Source organism: Psammomys obesus, unplaced genomic scaffold (assembly GCF_907164565.1).
Source record: "Psammomys obesus unplaced genomic scaffold, mPsaObe1.curated_primary_1811, whole genome shotgun sequence".
Taxonomy (NCBI): Eukaryota; Metazoa; Chordata; class Mammalia; order Rodentia; family Muridae; genus Psammomys; species Psammomys obesus.
Genome location: NW_026585643.1, coordinates 6,004,586 through 6,027,808, shown reverse-complemented (window position 1 = coordinate 6,027,808; position 23,223 = coordinate 6,004,586). Strand labels below are relative to the sequence as shown.

Genomic DNA, 23,223 nt, shown 5'->3' with positions numbered 1-23,223 from the left:
TCCTAATGGTGGACAGAATGACCAGATGTTGTAGAGCGCTGTCCTCTTAGCTCTTGCTACTTTAAAATTAGGTTAGCTGTGGTCACCTACCTACTTGGGTCCCTCTTTGGGACTCAAAAGATTGAACCATTGATATTCCCTCTTGGTGAGGAGGGAAGGCTTATTTCCACTGGGCTGCTCACAAGGTAGGCCTCAAGTCCTATTCTTCCCTGAGAGTATATAAGCAGTTTCTAAGTGAAGGAGAAACTTTGTAGTGCTGGAGTTAGTTGTCTATGCTTCTGTAGATAAACCCTCCCTCGTATGCTTCTTTGAGTCTCCTCTGTTAAACTCATTGACCAATTATCTCTTTTCTTTTTTTTTTTTAATTTATTTTATGTATATGAGTGTTCTATCTGCATTTACATCTGCCAGAAGAAGGAATCAGTTCACATTATAGATGGTTATGAGCCACCATGTGGTCACCAGGAATTGAACTCATGACCTTTGGAAGAGCAGACAGTGCTCTTAACTGCTGAGCCATCTCTCCAACCCCAATTATTTCTTTCAGATTTTTTTTTCCTTTTCAAACTGGGATGAGTAGACACTTACCATGTCTCCTAAAGAAAAGTTAATGCTAACACCAAGATACTTTAAAGCGATAATACTAAGAATAGATTAGAAATTGGAAGAGACTGTCAGATTAAGAGCTTGTTACTAGAGTAAAGTTTCTGAGGGTGCCAGTAATCTAGCAGTATTTTTGAAATAGAATCAGTAATTAATAAGATTTTTAACTAGAGTCATGCAGAGAAGAGCGTAAGTATCAAAGTTTTTGCCTTGAGTGATTGAATTGACTGAGGTGAGGACCTTGCAGTGAGATTCATGGGTCAAAGGGACATCCAGGCCCACCAAGCAAGTGGGGATCCAGGTAGGTGTGCATTTAGACATAGCCGGGTATGGTGCTGCATGCCTCTTATTCAACACTAGGGAGGATAAAGCAGGAAAACAGAAGCTGGGGCAGTTAGGGTTAAACTCATATGCTTGTACTGGGAGTGATGACAGTGGAGAGATCAGTGGAGGAAGCAGTAGGAGAACCCTGGGAGTACGCAGAAGGCCTGAACAGAGGAAAGAGCTCTACAGGCCAGGACTAGCAAGAAGGAGGAGGAAGAAGCTTGGTGCTCACAGAGATGGAGTCCAGGCAGAGAAGGATTTTCAGGAGTACAGAATGGTGTTCTGTATAGTCTGGGACAGAGGGACTGTTTCTCTGTTGAGAGCTAGGGTAGTGAAGGAAATATTGTTAATAATGCTATTGTTGGCAAGTCTGAGGATGGAATTGAAACTGATCACAATATTATAGTTTTTGTCTTTGTGTTTATCTTTTTTGTTTTCTAAGACAGGGTCTCACTGTGTTTCTCTGGCTGTCCTGAAACTCATTATGTATACCAGGCTAGCCTAGAACTCACAGAGATTTGTCTGGCTCTGCCTCCTGAGTGGAGGCATTTCTTTTTCTTAACACAAAAGACCATCTTTTTTTATATTCACCATGATTCAGTCTCAAGTTGTGTATCTCTGTTCCAATTCTTGTGGTAGAGAAAAGAATCACAGACATAAAATACTAATTAAAACCAACATAATATCTACATGATTAAAATAAAATGTTTATTTTTATTTTTTTAAACAGGAACACCAGCTACTACATCGGCATCTACAACAGGCTTCAGTTTAGGATTCAGTAAACCTGCAGCTTCTGCCACACCGTTTGCCCTGCCTGTCACTTCTACCTCAGCTAGTGGTCTCAGTCTCTCGTCTGCTCTGACGTCAACTCCAGCAGGTGAGACAGAATGGGCAGAAATTGAATTTGATGGTTACATTAAAATTTTACCCAGTTAGAGAACATGAGTAGCCATTTATATTAATCAACACTGGGCTGGGGAGGTAGTTCAGTGGGTAGTATTTATTGTACAAGCACCAAAAAATTGACACAAAACTATACTTTGGGAAATGTATTTAAATTAGTTAGCCAATAATAACTGAATTATTGGCTTTTCACAGCCAAGCTTAGTGGTCCACAACCTGTGATTTGGGAGGATGCCACAGGAGGATTTTGAGTTTAAGGCAAGGCTTGGCTATGTAACAAGACTTTATCTGGAAAAAAGAAGTTAGCATTGGCCATTAAAACAATTGTGGTCATCTAGAAATGTAGTCTCTACTCAGAATAAAGAGAAGCAGAGGGTGAAGTACAGGGGTACTTTTTAGCTTCGTTTTCAAGAGACTGTTTATGGCAGGCAGTGAAATACATTTATAAACTTAACTGGTTCAGGATTCATTTCTTTTAAAGGCAGAATTGTTGCCTGGGATTATAAACTATATTGTTGTCTAGAAATAGTTACCAGGTACCATTCTAATAGTTCCCAAAGCTGTTTTTTTGGGTGAGGGGAAACAGGAGGGCCACTGGTTTCTGCCTTGAAACTGCTATTAATTACTCTTTATTCTGAGTATTTCCAAAGTTTTCTTGAGTAAGTGGTTTCCCCAAATATTCAGATGTATCAGTGGGATTCTGTTTTTGAGAATGTACTCCTATTCTATGGTGTTTTCAAGTGCTGTTTCTGTGTGAAGGCTTATTCGTCTCTTTCTCTTTCTCTCACTTTCAGCATCCACGGGATTTACTTTAAATAACTTGGGCACAACACCAGCCACAACTACAACAGCATCAACAGGGCTTTCTTTAGGGGGAGCCTTAGCTGGTTTGGGTGGTTCACTTTTCCAGAGTGCAAACACAGCAACATCAGGTAATTGGTAGTAGTTTCCTCCTCCCCCCCCCCCCCCCAGAATAGTAAATATTTGTATTTAAATTTATTTTAGCTTGGTAGAACAAACACTTTTTATAATTTATCCAATTTTTTTATGTGCATAGTGTGACAGTGTCAGATCCCTTGGAATTGGCAGTACAGACAATGTGTGCTGCCATGTGGATGCTAGGAATTGAACCTGGGTCCTTTGGAAGTGCAGACAGTGCTCTTAACCACTGAGCCATCTCTCCGGCCCCAACAAACACTTTTTTTTTTAAGTAATGTTTTTCTTTCAACATAAAAACCAAAATAATTTCCTATATAAGTGAACATCTTATGTTTAAAATAGTTCAGAATATGTTGTCCCTTTTTCTCAGTGAGCATATTTAAGGAAAGATTCAGAAAATTTCCACAGAAATTTATTTTTTAAATAAATGTCAATGAAGTTGGGTAGGGCATGAAGGTCAGTGGTGAAACTTGTTTAGTGTGAGTTATAAGGGAGGTTTACATCCTAACTTCATGTATTACAGCTAGATAAGCCTGGCTTCTAAGTGTGGTTTTTATTTTGGAAGTCAGGAAATGGTATTTTTGAGAGTGAGTAAAGCCTTCCTGTTATTTGAAGACTTTGTGGAATTATTTCATGTAAAGTATAACCTCAGGAGCTTTCTGGTTAATGGTTCAGCAATTAGGAGAAGTTGATACATATATTTAAATGTAGAAATCATAATAATCTTAGACCCATTTTAATAGGTTTTTCTCTAGTTATATAAGGTGAAAAAGCATAGCCTGATGCTTTCTGCCAAAGAACCTAGTGATTTTTTTGTCTTTTATTAAGTGAATGGAAAATATCCTGGCAATTGGCAAGGAAGGAAAGGAGTGGGCCAGGGTGACTTGTAGAAATCTGTAGTGTTCAGATTCTTTTTATTACTAATTTTTACCATTCTCTAGTTTTGTATTTACTCAAAATACCTTCCAATAACCGACATATAATGGATGCATCATGCCTACTTGTAGTATAAGCATATAAACATTTCTCACACAGATTTGTATAAAATGAAAGCGAAAATACCATAAAAAGGAGAGGCAAGCTAGTGCTTCCCACCCCCCCCAATTTGTTTTTTCTATTGCTGTAACCAAATTCTTGATAGAAGCAACTTGAGTTCTGTTAAGAGAGTACAGTTGAGGTTCAGGCACAGCATCTTCCTGGTTTGTTCCCATCACCACAGGATCAGGAAACAGAAGATTCTCAGCCAAATCTGTACTACTACTTGGACTTTTGACACAATATTCAATGCTTAGGTCAATGCTAACTTAAAAGTGCCATTGACGCTAAAGGTTACAGGTGGAGGATCACTTTGATGAAGTGCTGGAAGCCAGAATTGCTTAATATATTGGCACATTTCAGATTGTGGGTTGGGGTTACCTAGCATAATATTTTTTAGTCATTGCTACAATTTAAATCTAGATTTTAGTTATCACATCACATTTTCTCTGCTTTTAAAACAGGTAGCATCTTATCTAAACAGTGTAGAAATACATTCATTGGTATGTATAAAAATGTTTGTCAACAAAAATTTAGTTGGCTTGTAAATACAATTACAATCACTGACTAATCCGTTTGAGCCTTTTTGTCAGTGAGATGAGATTTAAATAATAAATAAAGATTATTTACCTTTTAAACAAGTTTTTTCTTTCCTTTTAAGAATAACTTGGGAATATATAATTAACATAAATCACACCTGCATTTTACAAATTCACACTAGATTATTTTAAAATTGTATAATTCCAAAATATCAACCAGCAGGCTGTATTAGCCTGAAAGTATATCATGTGAAATAGATTTTTATAGAAAAGTTTTAAAGATAAATAAAAATTGAATGTTTACTTACATCAAATTAGATATAGTTGGACCCTTTAATAATGAAAGATTCCAACTTCTAAACTAAACATACCATTGCAACCCAACAAGATTATCAACATTTACCCAAATTATGCTCTGGATTTGTTTCGTTATTATTTTCCTAAAGCAAGTAGGAAGAACATCTATGGTCTTAAAGTACTGAGTGCTTTGGTTAGTAAGGGAGAATTCTTCTAAAGTCAGGAAAGTTAATAAATGGTGTTTGGTCATTTATAGGTCTTGGACAAAATGCTTTAAGCTTGTCTTTGGGAACTACAGCACCTACTTCAACTGCAGGCAATGAAGGCCTTGGCGGTATAGATTTTAGTACCTCATCAGATAAAAAAAGTAAGTAATGTTATTCCTGTTTCATTCTAACAGCATTGCTAGGATGGCTTACAGGACACTCAAAAATTCCTGCCTGAAAGATCACTAGTACAATCACTAAGATTCATTAGTATGGTACCTTTACGTTTGTTTACATTATCGTCAATATGCCACCAATTTTGTGTGTTGGCATAAACTATTGACTTTTGTAAATAGCTTAAATGGTATATATGTCTTACATAGCTATGTTAATATATATTTATTGCTTATTTGTAAATCAGGACAATTATCTGTATATGTTGTATGTACTCTTTCTTACTCAGTAAACATTGGAATTTTTTTTTATGTCAGTGATTTATTTGGTTGGCTTTTTCACTCTGAAGAGAGAAACAACAGAAATGCACAACTTTGTTTCCCGTCTGTTCGGTTTCCCCCGTTGTTCTGTGTTTATACTGTGTCTGAGCTAAAGTAGAACAAAGGTTATGTGTAGAATAATGTACCACCTCCCAGATCCATTAGTTGGTGATATCCGTCAGGACTCTTTTATTAAATCACAGGATTTTCCCTCTTTATTACATATACATATATATGTATATTGGGGAATATAGTGCTCAGAGTACAGAAAAAGGATTAGATTCCGTGTAGCTGGAATTATAGGCAGTTGTGAACTACTGACATGGGTGCTGGTAAACTAACTAGGGTCCTGTGCAAGGGCAGTACATATGCTCTTAGACACTTGTGCTGTTTAGTTTTGTCAACTTCACACACCCTAGAGTAATTGCAGAAGAGGGAACTTCAATTGAGAAAATGCCCCCACTAGATTGGCCCATGGGCAAGTCCGTGGTGCATTTTCTTGGTTGATGGTTAATGTTGGAGGGCCAAGCTCACTGAGAGTAGTGCTGCCACTGGGCTGGTGGTCCTGGGTTCTCTAAACCCTTTCATCCCATTGTTGATTTTTGTCAGGGTGTTTTATCATAGCAATAGTAGCATAACTAAAATGTCACTGATATATCTTTCCAGCCTCTTTCTATCTATAGTACACATATAAGTTAGCTTGGGGCCTGTATCCATGAGATTTAGCCAGATGGAGGGAGAGTCGGGAAATGAAGAAAAAGTAACATGGAATGAGGCTTTGCCTTTCTAAAGAATTGACAGAGGCTACTGTAGGGTACAGGTATCAGACACCAGAGGTTATAAATAACTTTTTATACCATATTGAATTTTGTAATTAAACTGAAGGGTTTTGATGAGATTTGTTTTAAGATTTAAGAACATTTCTTACTGTTCATGGCCAAGAGGTGGTCCTGGAGAACATTATGTTAAGTCAAATAACATTATGATAACCCAAATATCACTTGTTTCTCTCCCTCCTACTTCCCCTCTTGTGTCTAGGCTGGGGGGAAATGCTGAAAGGAGAAAGGGGACTGAGGTCTAAAAGAATAGGGGAGCAGAAGTAAAAGATAATAAAATGATTATGCCATGAAAGCAGGAGTGGGAAGTATTTGAGGGGAAGAAGGGGACTAGCAAGATAAGAGATAGGGAATAGGAAGTTAAAGCAAGTATAGTGATATGTGTGTAGAAAAATAAAAGGGGGGAGTGGGAGGTAATAAAGAACATTTAGATGGCTGTGTGGGATGTAGCTGAAGAATGCAAGGGTAGTAAATGTTTGTATGTGTATTACTGAGACAAAGCGGGTGGAGTGATGGGGTCCATGATAATCTAGCCTAAGTTTTACATGTTGTACATAGAAAACTGTAGCCCAAAAGTAAAGGAAACAGTACATATCTTAGTTATTCTTCTATTGCTGTGCTAAAAAAAACATGACCAAGGCTGCTTATAAAAGAGTTATTTGGCTTACAATTCCAGAGGGATAGTAGTCCATTATAACAGCAGAGACGGTAGGTAGGAGGTGGCTGGAGCAGCCCTTGAGAGCCCACATCAGGAACAGCAAGCCGAGTGGAGAGCGCAAACTGGGAATGGTGTGGCTTTTGAAAACTAAGCCATCCTGTAGTGATACTTCTTCAGCAAGGCCACACATTTTAATCGTACCCAAACTGCCGCAAGCTGGGGTCCAAGTATTAACATTTTCTAGAATATGAAGGACATCTCATTCAAACCACTACATTAGTTTTAAGAAAATGAGCTATTTGGATAAAGAAAATTAAATTCCTGTTTTTATTACCTTGTCTTGCCAAATCTTAGAATTCATTTATAGAAGGAAGGTTCCAGATTCAGAAATGTTGAACTGTGAAAGGTAATGGTTAAGTAATCCATATTTTTATAAAAAATAAATCCATATTTTTATGAAGTCATGGAAGAAGAGCTAAAAACTCATCTATCTATATGTAAAGATAAATGGCAAATGACGTTAAAATGTAGAGTACTTGATTTTTACACATTTTCTCACATTTTAACATCTTTGGAATCAATATGTTTTATGGACTAGAAATAGGTGAATGAATGTAATATGTATGAGACAAAAATACAATTAGTGTTGGATAACTTAACAGTTACCTCAGTGAAAATGTACAGATCACAGGAGTGAGCAGTTCACAAATGGAAAAAATGTTTGACCTCACAATTACAGTAAGAAATAGAAATTGAATGATAGTGTGAAGGCATTTTAAGTGCTGTCCATTGTGGAGGGTCTGATACAGTCTGTGCTGTGGCAGATCGGGAGCTACATGGAGATGGTTATCTTACAGGATGGAGAAGTTAGGACGTTCATACTGGTGAGGGTGGTATTTAAGTTTCTGTAGTTAAACTGGTAGACAGGGACTTAAACTACCCATACAAGAAACTTTTTTAAAAAGTTGTTTCTTCTTGAGGGAAGTAGATGCAGCTGATCTCTGTAATGTACTTGCTTGATGTCAAATCTCCATCATGACGCTATTCTTCCTTAAGTTCAGGGCATCACATGCTTGTGTTTGTATTTTTAATTTTTGTTAGCTTAGAACTTGGAATGTGTTAAAGTGTTGTTAAATGACCTGTTTTTACATGAAGCTTCTTGAATTTTCTAGGTGATAAAACAGGAACAAGGCCAGAGTAAGTTTATAATTTAACTTTAAAATATTTTAATTATTTTAAAATATTTTATTTACTAAATTGTTGGCAGATTATATAGATAGAAGTAAATTATAACCAGGTATACATTTAGAAGACAAATTAATATTTGCCAAAAATGATAAGTAGGTTCTTGAAACCCTCTGAAATGTCAAATCTTTGATTACTGGTCACTGAGAAAATTTAAAGCCATTTTTTTATGAAAAGGTGGTTGACATTTTCCAGGTAATAGAAATAATTTAATTTTAGCCTTCTGAATGCTGAGTATTGACCCAGGGCTTTGCGCGTGCTCTGTGTGAACTCTTGTGCTGAGTTATGCCTGCAGCCCTTACACTGTCAACTTCACACACACAAATTACTGCTCCAGTACCATTTTATTTCCTTGTGTTTTCAGCTGAGACAATAGCTTCCATATGCATCGTATGTGTGCTTAGAATATGATCATTTTTTTACTTGGCAGTTACCTGACTAATTTGTATTTTGATAAATGAATCATTTGTAAGGACATAGTCAGGTTTACTCCTCATAAATGTATTGCTTTAATCTATTAAAGTTGAGTACCCGGGGACCAGAAGTGTTTCGGAGTTTGGATATTTATTAACAAGCTGAACAAATCTAACTCAAAATTTAAAAGTTTTGAATGAAGGATTGGAGAGACTGGGAGGTCTGGCCAGCACTGTAAAATGATTCTGTTACAGCAGGCCATATTTTAATTTATTGTTTGTGTTTTTTATTATTATGTCAGTAGGCTGTATTTTTCCATTTGAGTGAAGGTTATAAAATACAAAGTTATGTTGAGTATCTCATGAAAAAAGCTGTAGGCTTTGTTAATTGAATCTTAATATTTTCTTAACTGAATGTCAATCATAGAATCTTCTAATCAGAAGAAACTTAATTTAATTTCTCATTCAGTATAGTATTTTCAGATTTTATTTCAGACATTTAAATACTTTTAAGAATATTTATGATGCACACTAATCTTTGGTAAAAAATATTGGTGTCAAATAAATTGCTAACTTTTTTTCAACTCAGGAAAATTATTTTCTTTATAAAGACTGTAGTAAGAATATAAGTAGAGAACATTGCTATATTCTCATTTTTTTAACATCTGATTTGTTAGTTCTTAGAGTCTGGGTAGTATGAATGCATTTGTGGATGGCATTAATGTGGTGTGGCTTTTTTCATAGGGATAGTAAAGCACTAAAAGACGAGAATCTGCCTCCTGTCATCTGTCAGGATGTTGAAAATCTCCAGTAAGTATCAAGTGTAAATAAGATAAATAACACTTGAAAATTTATTGGTACAATTTTAGGGGAAACATCTTTTGCTAAATATTTAATGAGTGGGGCCTTCCCACATCAACCATTAATCAAGAAAATGCCCAACAGACTTGTCAACAGGCCAATTTGATGGAGGCAGTTGCTTTATTAAGGTTCCCTCATTCCAAGTGTCCCTAGTTTGTGTTAAGTTGAAAAAAATTAACACACACACAAATAATGTTGAAAAAATTTAATCAGTAAAGTAAGAATAAAAATCTGTAATTATTAGCCAGGCATGGTGGTGCACGCCTGTAATCCCAGCACTCAGGGAAGCAGAGGCAGGCAGATATCTGTGAGTTCAAGGCCCACAAAGCAATACTAGGACAGCCAAGGCTACATAGAGAGAAAAAACAAAACAAAACAAAACAAAACAAAAAAAACCTGTCTTGAAGAAAACAAACAAACAGAAAAACCCAAAAAACCTGTATCATTCTGTTAAAAAAGTGCCAGATGGTGGTAGCACACCCCTTTAATCCCAGCACTTGTATGTCTGAGTTTGAGGCCTGCCTGGTCTACAAAAGGAGTTTCAGGACAGCCAGGACTGTTAAACAGAGAAACGCTGTCTTGAAACACCAATATGTGTGTGTGTGTGTGTGTGTGTGTGTGTGTGTATGTATATGTATGAATGAATTATAATTTTTCTTTAGAAATAAAAGGGGGTGTTATTTTTTTAAATCGTGTTCTCTTTTTTTTCTTAATATTTTTTCCTGAAGAGTTATTTTATGTATATGAGTGTTTTGCGTGCGTGTATGTCTGTGCACTGTTTTCCTATCTGGTACCTATACAGGTTAGAAGAGGACCTTGAACTGGAGTTACAGCTGGTCATAAGCTGATTGTGAGCTGCTATGTGGGTGCGGGGAACTGAACTTGGGTCTTCCGCTAGGGTAGTGTATTGCTCTTACCTGCTGAGCCATCTCCCCTACCCATCTACATATACATCATTTCCATCCCTCCCTTCCCCACCTCTATCTTTTTCCTCCCCACCCCTCATGCCTGTCACTTGTATTCTTTTGCTATTTTAGGAAATTTGTCAAGGAACAAAAACAAGTCCAAGAAGAAATTAGTCGAATGTCTTCCAAAGCGATGCTTAAAGTCCAGGAAGACATCAAGGCTCTGAAGCAGCTTCTGTCATTGGCTGCCAGTGGGTTACAGAGGAATACCCTCAATATTGACAAACTGAAGTTAGAAACTGCTCAGGTATGCCATATTGCAGCGTGTGTGGGAGGGTGGTTTGTGAGATCAAAATAGAGATTAATTCTAAAGTTTGATGTATACATGTAAATTAAAATGGAGCATTCATAAAATTTTAGATTATCATGTTACTACGTCTTACTTAATGTTATATATGTACTCTGTGTATGTGTAGCAATATCCTAAGTAGGTTATACTTTTTAGCTTAGATTAGTGTTCATGATAGCCATTTGGAGTAGATACTGTTGTCTGCAATATTTAATTACATCTGCAGAGAACTTTGTTACGAGAGTTTGAGGAACAGTCCTTGCTAGTCCCTTCCTTAACCATAAACTCTCATAAGAGTGCTTACGGACAAGCTTATCTTATAAAGGAAGAAAATACCTGGACAGAAAATGTTTTCTAACTTGTCAGTTAGTAGATTAAAAACTATGACATGCTCTGTTAATACCAAGTTTAACTAGTTAGTTGCTATAACAAGACTAATTTCATCACTTGTCTCTACTGAATTTTTCTACCTGTGGCATACAATTAAGTGGTTCTTCTTCATGGAAGAGGCGTGATAATATATGAATCACTTGTGTTTTATCTATTATAATTAGAAAGTTATCCTTTCCTAGCATCTAGACAGAGTTAGTGTTAAGTTTCATGTGATGCCTTTTTACTGTAGGGGTATCAAGTGCTGTGCTCTTCAAAGTGAAGTGATAGAATTTTCAGTAGAACCTTCAGAGGTGGCTGTGTAATCTGTCTTTAAGTTATTTATTCAAGAATACTTTGTAATCTTTTAAATAATGCTATTAAAATAAAAGGGACTGGAAGACTTTCTTGTCTGTTCTCAGGGTCCTACTGCCCAATCTTTTCACTCAATAGGAATATATTCCTCTTGTGTGTTTTTCTCAGTCATTTTCCTTTATCACTGGGTACTTTTTAGGAAAAATAAAATGTTAATTATGCCTTAGATAAATGAATATTTCGGCTTATTTAAACATGAAATTATATAAAACAAAATTTTGTATACAAAATACATGAATTTATATTTTAATAAAAAGTTATCATTAGCCAATAAAGGAGGTGGCAAGCTAAGAGAACCTATGCTGGTCAAGGTTCTCTAGAGGACCAGAACTTACAGAATGAATCTATATGTATATAGAGAAACAAACAGCTTACAGGCTGTTGTCTAACTTGTCCAACAATGGCTTTTTACAAACTAAAGGTTCAAGATTTAAGTAGTTCTTCAGTCCATTAGACTAGATGCCTCAGCTGGTCTTCAGTATGATGGAATCCCAAAGAAGTAGACTTTAATGCTGGTGAAGGAATGGTCTTTCCAGTGAGAATGAGAGCAAGCAGGCAAAGAGAGCAAGCTTCCTTCTTCCATGTCCTTTATATAGGCTGCCACCAGGTGTGACCCACATTAAAGGTGGATCTTCCTTCCTCAAAGATATGGATTAGAAGCGAGTCTTTCCACTTAAAATGATTTCATTGAAAAAAATACAGATAGTGTTTTACTTAATTCCTGATGGAGTTAGGTTGACAATGAAGAATAGGCATCATCAACCCCAACACTGTATGTAGGTGCACTGTAAGTGTTTTGAGATAAAAAGATAATTGGGCTAAATGAAATAGTGAAATGGTTAGGTAGAGTCTGAAGGTGGTAAGCACAGATGCAGATCCTTAAGGAATTGTCACCTGAAGTTTCTTCACAAAGTCTTACACTCTGTGTCAAGAACTAACACTACCCTAACTTTATTAGTTTAAGTAATACATCCTTTGTGAAATTATTACAGTCTTTACCCCAGAAATTCTTTTCAAAAAAGTCTTCCATGGAAATAAAGGGATTCTTTTTGAAGGGTAACAGACCAAATCTGATGACCACAAAGCCTCATAAATACTTATCCCCACCTCCCTCTTTCTTTGATTTCTTTTTGGCAAAGTAATCCAAGAGTTTAAGTAAGTAGATTGTGTTCTTTTGCTTTTGTTTGATTGGAGTAGACAGCAGATGCTTTATTGATACTATATTGTTGGGTTTAGTTGTCATAACATTCAATGTCTGCTTTAAAAATCTGTATTTTGGGGGGATTTAGGGCTTTAGGGACCAAAAACTAATTCTGCTAAAAAACAAACAAAAACCCCTCCTTAAATCAATGAGATATAATGTGTTTTAGACACAAAGGGCTCAACTTGACACTTGTACCATGAGTCTGATGTGTGATAGGTTTATGTTAAGTCTTGAAATGTTTTAAATATCACAAAGGCTTGTGTTTAGGAAAGAGAAGGGGCAGTGTCCAGGAGTATGACATGGCTGTATGTGAAGATCTGCTGACAGCTTTTTCCTGAAGAATGCTTGTCAAGAATCATGTTCACATAAGTAGGTAGTGAGATGCTGGGGTGGTAGAAACCCAAGGGTTAAAAGGCCATGCAGGAGGGGTGAGTTAGGAAGCTGAGGCAGGGGGATTCTGAGTTGAGGCTAGTCTGAATTACATAATGGGGTATTATCTCAAAAACAAAAACAAAAAGTAAAATGGTACAAAGGACTATTGTAACTGTAACAGCTTGGTCGTTTAATAAGGGAGAACATGTTACTATGGGGAGCATAAATTTAAGGTAATTCTTTTAAAAAATGTGTTAAAAAATAGAGGTTGAAAAAAGCTATGGAATGACAGAAGTGTGAGGTATAAGGTGTAAGAGAGAATATTAGTCTTGAAGACCCATTGGATAGAAGTATAAGATGACATTGATGAAGCGTAGAAACTCTCAGGCTTCTCACACAGTCTATTAGCAAATACAGTATGTGTGATCTACTTTCTCATCAGTGAGAAGAGAAACAGCTCTGTTATAGGCATACTCTAGACTGACAAGATGGCATGACTAAAGCCTTCAGTAGTGTTAGTGTATGGCAGTAGGCTGTCCAGGTGGTAATGCTTGCTGACATCAGCCTCTGCTTTTTCTGAACTGCTTGCCTTTTCTTAAAAATAGTATTTCCTACATTGCATAGTGAATGTTTTAAAGCAGTACCAAAATCTTTTCATTGTGGTTGTGTTTATATTATAAATTTATAAAATTTTATTCATAGATCCTCAAAAAGATCAGTATAAGTTTATCTAAGATTTATTGAAAGTTTTATTTGTCTTCTTTTGAAAAAGGTTCATCGTGTAATGCAGCTTGTTCTATTATCTGTTTTTTTTAAAGCATGTCCATCCAATTGTTTGACATCTTGGTCAGAAATGGTTGGTATATTAGCTTACTTCTTATGTGGCTTCTTTGTTTCCTTGTGTGTTTTTAAAATCTCTGAATGTACTAGGAGTTAAAGAATGCTGAAATAGCTTTAAGAACCCAGAAAACACCACCTGGACTCCAACATGAAAATACAGCTCCTGCTGAGTAAGTTACTGGGTTTTTCTTTTTTGAACAAAAGCTTTTCATTTTATGACAGCAGAGCAATAATCATATTCAGAATTTTTGGTTTGCTACATGGGAAGGCTTAACTTGGATCCTTATAATGATTTCTCCTAATTATCCTAGGATGGTAACTTATTCTTGTCTTACTGAAAGGCTAAGATCTGAATTTCCAACTATCTTTGATAAGAGAGCAGTGACATAGTCTCAGTGCTCACTGTTTGCAGCTAGTGTGCTCGGCTCTGGCTCTGCACTACCTCTTCTTTCAGTCTATCACTTCTAGTCTTAGTGATTTTGGATGTCACAAAGGCAGGTGAGGTGTGTGTGTGTGTGTGTGTGTGTGTGTGTGTGTGTGTGTGTGTGTATGTGTATCTGTCTGTCTATGTATATATGTGATTCTTGCTATACTTTCCTCTTGTTCCTTTTCCTTAAGGCAGTTATTTTAGAATTGCAGAAAATTTCAACAACAGATACTTCCCATATATACCTTTGATCCAAATTCCCTACTTACTAAATTTATCATGTGTATTTTGTTTTCATAGTCTGTGTATGTGTTTATATCCCACAACCGACATTTTCCATTATTTGCAAACAATGTTTTTTTTTTTTTTTTTTTTTTATGTTTTAACTGTGAATTCCTTAAAAATAAGGATAATTGCTTACATAACACTATAGTTAACCAAGTTCAGGAAATAGCTGATACTCATCTTACTCATTACCATGACATGCTTCTGTACTGATTTCACCTTCCCCTTTTTATGCTCACAGCAAAAGTTCATGTTGCCAAAAGTTTTCACAGCTACTCCTCCCTTCCCCTCCCCTCCATTCCCCACCTCCCCATTAATGTGCCTTTTTTCTTCTAGGATCCTGATGGGGGTGGGGTGTTGCATTTATTTGTAATTTTCCTTAATCTCTACCTGTCTATAATAGGTGAGTCCTACCTTGTGTTGGATGACTTTGCTACTTTAAAGATTATGAAGTCACTTTGTGTAATATGTCCTCTATAATTGAAATAATGATACATCAGTAATAGTAAAAAAACAGTTTGTTTCAAACTCCAAATCTGTGAATGATATCCTCACCCTAAATTGACAGCCCCACTTAAAAGAAGACATTTCCTTCGTCAGTGGTCTTTTTAAGCAAAAGGAAACACTGTTTTAAATATTTGCTGTAACTCTTTATAGCTACTTCCGAATCTTGGTTCAGCAGTTTGAGGCACAGCTTCAGCAGTACAGGCAGCAGATTGAAGACCTAGAAAACCATCTTGCCACTCAAGCCAACAACTCACACATAACCCCTCAAGGTAACGGCACTGCTGCACTGCTATGTTGGTGATAGGCAGTCACACCTGTATAGTAGGTGTGCAAACAACTATATTGCCTGTCTTAGCTGCTTTAGGAAATGTCCCAGAAAGTGGTTGCTAAGTCTTAGTTCCCTGGACATGTAGAGTGCTGTATTGTAAGTAGTTTACGTTGATGACTTGGCGGGGGGAGGGTCACGGTCTAGGACTTCCCTTCCTTTGCAGGTCACTGATGGAAATGTCTTCTCTCAGTCTTCTTAGCCTGATGTCTTTGTAGTTGAAAAGGAAAGTGACAGAGTTACAGAAAAATAAAACTAATTGTTCATACTTGTTTCATAATTTTCTCTTACAGATTTATCAATGGCTATGCAGAAAATTTATCAAACATTTGTAGCATTAGCTGCACAACTTCAGTCTATTCATGAAAATGTCAAGGTAAGCGTTCGTTGTCAATTCACCTGTCTGCATATAGGGCCTTGGGAATAGCTTTGATGTTAACACTCATTTTCCCTAATTATTGCTAGTCAGTATACCTAGTTGATTCTGTATGTGTGTGTGTGTGTGTGTGTGTGTGTGTGTGTTGCTTGTATGACCCCTGTTCAGATTGTTGCTCTCTCTTTTCCAGTATAAATTCACTATAGAAAACAAATGTTCCTAGTGACATTAGCTTTATGATTAATAAATATTAATAAAACAGTCTAATGTGTGTTTTATTAATATTTATTATCATAAAGCTAATCAGAAGGAGCAGTTGGTTACAATTTCTTTCACATACTGGGAATTCTTTATCAAATAATGTACTATTTATTTGAATAATGTAAATGAAATCATTTGTCATTGAGTATTGATTTTTATGTAATTATGTTAGTTTAAATTTTTTTTATGTGTAGGCCAGATAGATTTTTTTTTTTAATTCAAGTGAAATATAAAATAAAGTACACTTTTTTGGGGGGGACAGCTAATTAAAAAAGTATAACTTCTTAGTTATCTATATTCCAGAAAATCCTTGAAAATTCAAAGTTGCTAAGCCTGACTCTATAAGGTATTCAGACATTTCATTGAGTTTGTTCATATCTGCTTGATTCCTGGTAATAGAGTTTTTAAAAAGTTAACTGTTTTAGACTGGGTCATTTTTAAATTGTTGACACACACCAATAGATTTGAAACTTCAAAGGAGTTTTAAATTCCTCTACTTCACTTCAGCCATCACCAGATCCTGATTGTTTGATCATTTTGCCACTCTCTGAGCGTGTTTCTTTTATTTTAAAATTTCTTTAGGAGTTACTTTATGTGTATAAGTGTTTGCATGCATGCATGTCTGTGTACCGTGTGTGAGCCTAGAAGAGTGTTCAGTTCCCCTGGCCCTGGAGGCGCAGGTGCTAGTGAGCGGGCAGCTGCACAGGGCAACCTGGAGCTCATTCTTCACCCAGGCAAGCCTTTGGTTTATTACTCTCGGCCTTTCTTCTCAGTTTATGGGGCTTTAGACCTGTGACACCAGGCCTAGTCACAAAGTTGTCTTCAGTAGACTTTCTCCCCTCTTGTTTGAAAAACAGCCTTTTTTAGTAAGGAGGCCAGAAAACAGACTGAGGTTGCCATAAATACATATTTGAATAATTATTGTCTCTCATCTGTTTTCTGTTTGTCAGGGTCTTGCTATATATCCTAAATTGGTCTGGTGCTCCTGTCTCAGCTTCCCTAGTAGTTTCCTGATTTATTTACATATATTTCCAAGAACCAAACACTTGACTTTAATCAGATTTATTATGTGTCTCGATTAGGATTTATTGCTGTGACAAAACACCATGACTAAACGCAATTGGGGAGGAAAGGGTTTATTTCCTCTTAGACATTTCAGGTCACACTCTGCTACTGAGGAAAATCAGGAGTGGAATTTGAGGCAGGAACTGAAGCAGAAGTCACAGAGAAGTGCTGCTCACTGGCTTGCATCTTGCTCAGCCAGCTTTGTTATACAACTCAGGACTGCTTTCCCGGGGTCCGCACTACTCACAATGGTCTGTGTTCTTTCATCAATAATTCAGAAAATCCTTGGCAGACTTGCAGTAGGCAGTCTTACAGAAGCATGGTCTCAGTTGAGAGTCACTCTTGCCAAATGACTCTAGCTTATGTCAAGTTAACAACTAGCCAGGAAATTATATTATTATCTATTTTCATACATGTTCTAGATTTGTACATATCTTTGTGAATCTCAGAATTATTTTGGTTCCTGTGGTTTCATTAACCGATTGAAAAAGAGTTGAATTACCTTACCCAGTGCACCTCAGTGAGATTAACAAAGTGGGAAGTTTTAAAATTCATACATTCGAGGTCAGCCTGGTCTACAGAGCAAGTTCCAGGACAGCCAGGGCTACACAGAGAAACTCTGTCTTGAAAAAGAACAGGGTTATTCAAGAAGTAAAAAATTCATCATATAAACCATGGTTGGTGTTATATGTGTGGTTGGTCCTCTCTCCCCCTTTAAAAAAATGTTTTTGTGAAGTCTTAGGCCATTACTTCCTGTTATCGAAGTTGTGCTATGTTTGGGAACATATATGGGATGCAGGGAGAGGAAGAATGGATTTGAGCACAGTAGTGAGGTTTGTTTTTCTTACCTTGCTGCTAATGCCACATTTCTTAAGGTCCATTTTGATCCTTTATAATAGTGAAGCTTGGAACTGGAGTGTTAAAAGTGAACAGCCACATAAAAGGATGACAGCAGCTTTAAGTACTATAATAGTAAGATTTATAACTGTGTGTTTGTTAGTGGTAAAGAGCCTACTATTTAAAAAAAAAAATTAAGAAATATGAAAACTCTACCACTTTTCAAAAATTGGAATAAAATATGTAATTAGGCTAGATCTGTAACAAAATTGCTTAATAATGTGAACGGGACTAATGGCCTTAATAGGGTGTATATTGAATTAGGTAGTTTGGTAATTTTTTGCTTGCAGTTGTAAAACTCAAATCTTAGGAGTGAGAAGGAAGACTTGGTACATCGACTTACACCTTCATTGTGTAGTGGCCAAATTTCATTGGCAGAGTTGAAGCCCTGCCCTCAGTCTTCCTGTGGTTAAAGTGTGAAATACTCCTTTATCATATGGTACCCGGTCACTTAAAAAATATGGATTTAACTGCTATATATTTAGTACTTCTAATCTAAAGGTTATAAGAAAGCTGGATCCTTAAGGGAAAAGTTTGTGATAAACTATAGTATGTATTTAAATATTCTCAGCCTGTAATTTTAGCCCATGAGGCCTGACTATTTTAAATATTCAGGAATAAGGTGGAGTATGCTAAGGATTTGTGGCAGCAGCAACAAACATTATTCTCAGGAGTGGTGGAGCTTTTAGGCCCAACCCTCGTCTTGTCAGGGTCAGTTATTAGTAGCCTCATTTGTAGTTTACCTGGAATGTATAATGTGGCAGTGTCTGTGATCGTTGCCAGCTCATCTTATACAATTACATGTTCTCATCATCTTCATCTCTTTCTCTCCTCCCTTCTCTATCTTTCTAGGTGCTTAAAGAACAGTATCTCAGCTACAGAAAAATGTTTTTGGGTGATGCTGTAGATGTGTTTGAAGCCAGGAGAACTGAAGCCAAGAAGTGGCAGAATGCACCCCGAGTTACTACTGGACCCACTCCTTTCAGTGCCATGCCAAATGCAGCAGCCGTTGCCATGGCTGCAACACTTACACAGCAGCAACAGCCTGCTACAGGTCTGAATGCATTCAAGTTATAGCTTCTTACTGTTCAAATGCAGAGAACATTATGTGCATTTTTATAAGTCTTCCTTTTGTGTGAGCACTGACAAAATTTCTATGACTTAGTTGTTCCAATCTTAAAAAAAAAATGTGATAGACACAATTATAAACATACCTGAAACAAAAGGCAGGGTAGTTTAGCAATAAGTATATATCAGATGTTGAATATTGTGAATTTACTGTTATTTGCTGTATTGCTATAGATGTCCTTTAGAACACAGTGTTTGACTACTAAATTACACTTAAGAAAAACATTAGATTCTCAAGGTGTGATCTTTAATTTATGGTGCATTCTTATTCTCGTACATGATTGCAGAGTACTTGCATTCTGGATGCAGTTATGTTTCCTTTGACTGTTGGTGTATTGATGGGCAATAGGTTTATTTGGATGTACTTTGAAAACAAAATAACAGGTCCTCTAAAAGAGTCTAACCAGATTTGAAGAAGATGCATGCTAGGTTTTTTGTAACTCCAGAGTGGACTGAACTAGTAGCAAGATCAGGAAGAAGGTTTGATATTGGATTGTAGTTAAGTAGGACCTTAGTCCTTGATTGAATACCATTTGCAGTGTTTTTGTGATGTGGTTCTTCGATGATTCATTTGGAATTTTGGAAGTTGATTAGTTGTCTTTTTCTGGTAGTTTTTAAAATCAGATTTGAAGTTTGACATAGAAAAATGCAGTCTTAATAGTTTACCTTTTTCCCCTTGATCATTTATAAATTTTGAGTGAGGCTTATTCTGTAATATATGTCTTTCTGACAATTCCATGTAATCCAGTACTAAACTGCAATATTAAACAGTGAAAACCAAACAAATATATGTTTGGGTTGCATTTGGCCACCTGTACTAGAGAAGCATGCTCTAGTCACTGTCTTCACATTTGAATGACAACATTGACCTGCCATCAGAAAAGAGTTGTTGATGGATTTAGGCCAAATCTCCACATTCCATGGCTGGATCTGTGTGAATGGTGATTCCCATAAGCACTATCTAGTGGCTCTCTAGCTGGCTAGAGTGTAGACTTCTGTAGACAGACTATGGGGAGAGTCTTTGCTCTAGAGTAATGGAGTATTAATCCCAACAGTATGATTTTCAGCTCTCATCATTAATAGCTAATCAGTCACAGTTCATCATCCTTAAGTAGGTTAGAGAAATGTGGTTTAGATAAGGGTTAGTAAAATATACTTTATTTTTAAGAGAATAAAATGAGTTGTCCAAACTTTTTTTTTTTTTTTTTTTTAAGATTTATTTATTTACCATGTATACAGTGTTCTGGCTACATGTATGCTTGCACACCAGAAGAGGGTGCCTGATCTCATTATAAATGGTTGTGAGCCACCATGTGGTTACTGGGAATTGAATTCAGGACCTCTGGAAGAGCAGACAGTGTGCTCTTAGCCGCTGAGCCATCTCTCCAGCCTGAGTTGTCCATACTCTTGGGCTCTAAATTTCTGTCCTCTGTGGTGAATAATAAATATGAGGCAAAGTGCTGTGCTTTTTCTCCTTTTTTGTGTTTGTGTTTGTTTTTGGAGTTTTTCTGTGTATCCCTGGCTGTCCTGAACTCAGAGATTCGCTCGCCTCCGCTTTCAGAGAGCTGAGATTAAAGGCATGTGCCACCACACCCCCTCCCCCTTTTTAAACATGTAGACTGTGTAATCTTGAGAGGTTTATAGACACAGACATGAAGACAGACGCTTATTCTATCAATATGAGCATCTCATGTTAGGTAGGTTGGTGAAATACAAAAGTAGACAATTAGGAAAGGTCTTCGCTCTTTGTCATAGAAGGAATATTTGCTTAACCTTGCAGTACTTCTTTCACATGCTTCAATTTTGCCTATTTTACTTGGCTTCTCCCCCCTGCCCCATGAGGGGCAATTACTACTTTTAGTTTGTTCTTGTAGTTTTAGTATGTACATAAGACTTTCTAATTAGGTGGCACGAATTAGAATTTATCAACTTTAGTAATCTTACAGTGTTTGTACTTTGGAGTTGTATCAGGTTATTGAACTGTTGATATATATCAATGGTAACAATTTTGCATTATGTTTTGTTCTCAGTTTGTTTTCCTAAAAGCTTCTTCAAGGCTCTGTAGTCACTTTATACCCTCCCATTACAAATGCTAGTCTAGTCCTTAGGACACTGGATTGTGATCTTTTAGGAGTTCTGTTACAAACAAGATAATGGTGTTCCGAATTGCATCCCATTTAGTAAGCCCTGTTACATTTCTTTTTTACCCAGAACTGTGCAGTACTTTTCATGAAATTCTTTTAAGTCCCAATTTGAAACTATCTAGAGAAAGTGGACAGAGCTTACATTTTTTTATACCCAACTGTTGCTGTGTAGATGTGGTTTATTAAAGTGTTTGACTTACTTGCATATGGATTTTTTTATTTAATTAATGTAAACAGGGACACAAAAGGATGATAGCTTTTCTTAGATTGTTGCTTTTTTTTTTTTTTTTTTGAGAGTCGTTTTTTTTTCTGTTTTCTTTCGAGGAGGTGGAAGGATGGACTTGATTTTAAAGGACTTACTATATTTTGTTTGTTTTGCTTTTGCTGGTGGTGGTGCTGGGATTGAATCCAGGACCTTATATATGCTAATAAGCACTTACTCTACTACTGAACTGCCTCTCCAACCCTCAGTTCTTTTTTTTAATGAAAGCAAATATACAGTTGGGCATAGGCATGTTTAATATGGGGATGTTTTTTGTAAATGCTGAGTTCATGAAAACCTAGTAGATTATTCAAGCATAAAGTGACCAGCAGTATGTGGATAAGTTCATGTATTCTTGTCTGTAAATGTTCCTCAGACCTCCCAAAAACCTTAGTAGATTTTTATTAGACTTCAATATGATCTTGATTTAGGATGGTTTTTTGTTTTGTTTTGTTTTTTATTTCATGTCCTGAGGTTAAATTTTGTTGTTGTGTTTTCAGACTTAAACGTTTTTGGTGTTTCCATAAGATTTTTCTCATGTGACTTAGCTGCTGTTTTTGGAAGAGCTGAGGCATTTGTGGGGAATACCTGCTTCTAGCTTTAGGTGAAGGTTTGGACATGTAAGGTGTAGGGTTAAATCAGAAAGGTTAAGTATTTTATCTTAGTTTCTGGTGGTTTCATGATTTTGTTTTAATAACCAAAGGAACATTCCCCATTAAAAGTAGCAAGAATACATTTTTCTTACCAGGGGAAGACATTTTTATTATTTTAAAAGGTAACTTACAAGTAATGATGGTAATTACATTAGACATTTTTGGTGACCATGGAAAATTATAAGAAGTTCTAGCACTTTAGTCCTTTTCCTATAAATGCAGTTTTACATTAAATAAAGTAATATTTATTCTAGAAAATATGAATTACAGTGCTAAACCTGATTTTGTTGTGTGAATTTATCATGGAAACTTTTGTAAAATGTTTCTTTATATGGAAATTTCACTCTAGGCAATCATTGGTCTATATTATTGATTTGATTTCACTTATAGAAGTAAGAGCCCCTCATTGAATGACTATTCAGATTTCAAAGTGACTTGAATTGTTTACATAGCTTCTACCTGAAGGATTTAGAATCTGTTTTCTGATAGTGAAATTAATATATATTGTGGCCAGAGTATAATATATGTTAATACTTTGGCGTGGGAGATAATTTATCATGAGCTTTTACTATTTAAAATGTTATACATTTGCTTACTACTTTTATAAATGATGTTGCCTTCAGAATTTGTGTGAAGGTAGAAAATTCAAAATATCTCGCATCTACTGTGCAATGGAAAGTCTTGTCATTGTTAGATGCGTTTTGATGTCATAAATATGATTGCAGAAACTGTTCTGTTGCTCTTAAAAAATGGACCCACACATGACAAAAACCATGCTATTTGGGTAACTCTCCCGACTTGTAAGGCTGAGAGGACTGGGGTGTGCATTGTTTTTTAACGTCTTCTACCAACAGTGCCTCCTGCTAAAATGTGACAGTCTCCCAATGTTAAAGAAACTGGACGTACACTTTCTGTTATTTTTGTTATACATAAGAAAGTAATAAGCAAGTTTCTTCTTCCTGTTGTAACATTTTATGAAAGAGCTGCTAGTCAGGTCTTTATTCTTAATTAATCTCGAACTGGATGTAAAAACTTAAAAATATTTTTTAATTTATTTTTTTAAGAGTAGTATAAGAACTCTGGCTGCTATTTAGTTGTGATTCTGTTTTATGGATAGAAGCTA

At 36.2% G+C, this 23,223-nt stretch overlaps 1 protein-coding gene across 4 annotated transcripts in view; it reads left to right on the top strand.

The window, feature by feature from the left end:
* Positions 1-23,223, top strand: part of Nup58 (nucleoporin 58) — a 56,529-nt gene that overhangs the window by 5,823 nt on the left and 27,483 nt on the right. For all 4 annotated transcript variants that reach the window (XM_055617263.1, XM_055617251.1, XM_055617244.1 and 1 more), the window contains exons 3-12: positions 1,658-1,807; positions 2,628-2,765; positions 4,900-5,010; positions 8,010-8,034; positions 9,240-9,305; positions 10,394-10,568; positions 13,861-13,940; positions 15,140-15,258; positions 15,608-15,690; positions 18,766-18,967. In XM_055617263.1, the coding sequence (XP_055473238.1) occupies positions 1,658-1,807; positions 2,628-2,765; positions 4,900-5,010; positions 8,010-8,034; positions 9,240-9,305; positions 10,394-10,568; positions 13,861-13,940; positions 15,140-15,258; positions 15,608-15,690; positions 18,766-18,967 (1,149 nt within the window). The remainder of the gene's footprint in view (positions 1-1,657; positions 1,808-2,627; positions 2,766-4,899; positions 5,011-8,009; positions 8,035-9,239; positions 9,306-10,393; positions 10,569-13,860; positions 13,941-15,139; positions 15,259-15,607; positions 15,691-18,765; positions 18,968-23,223) is intronic.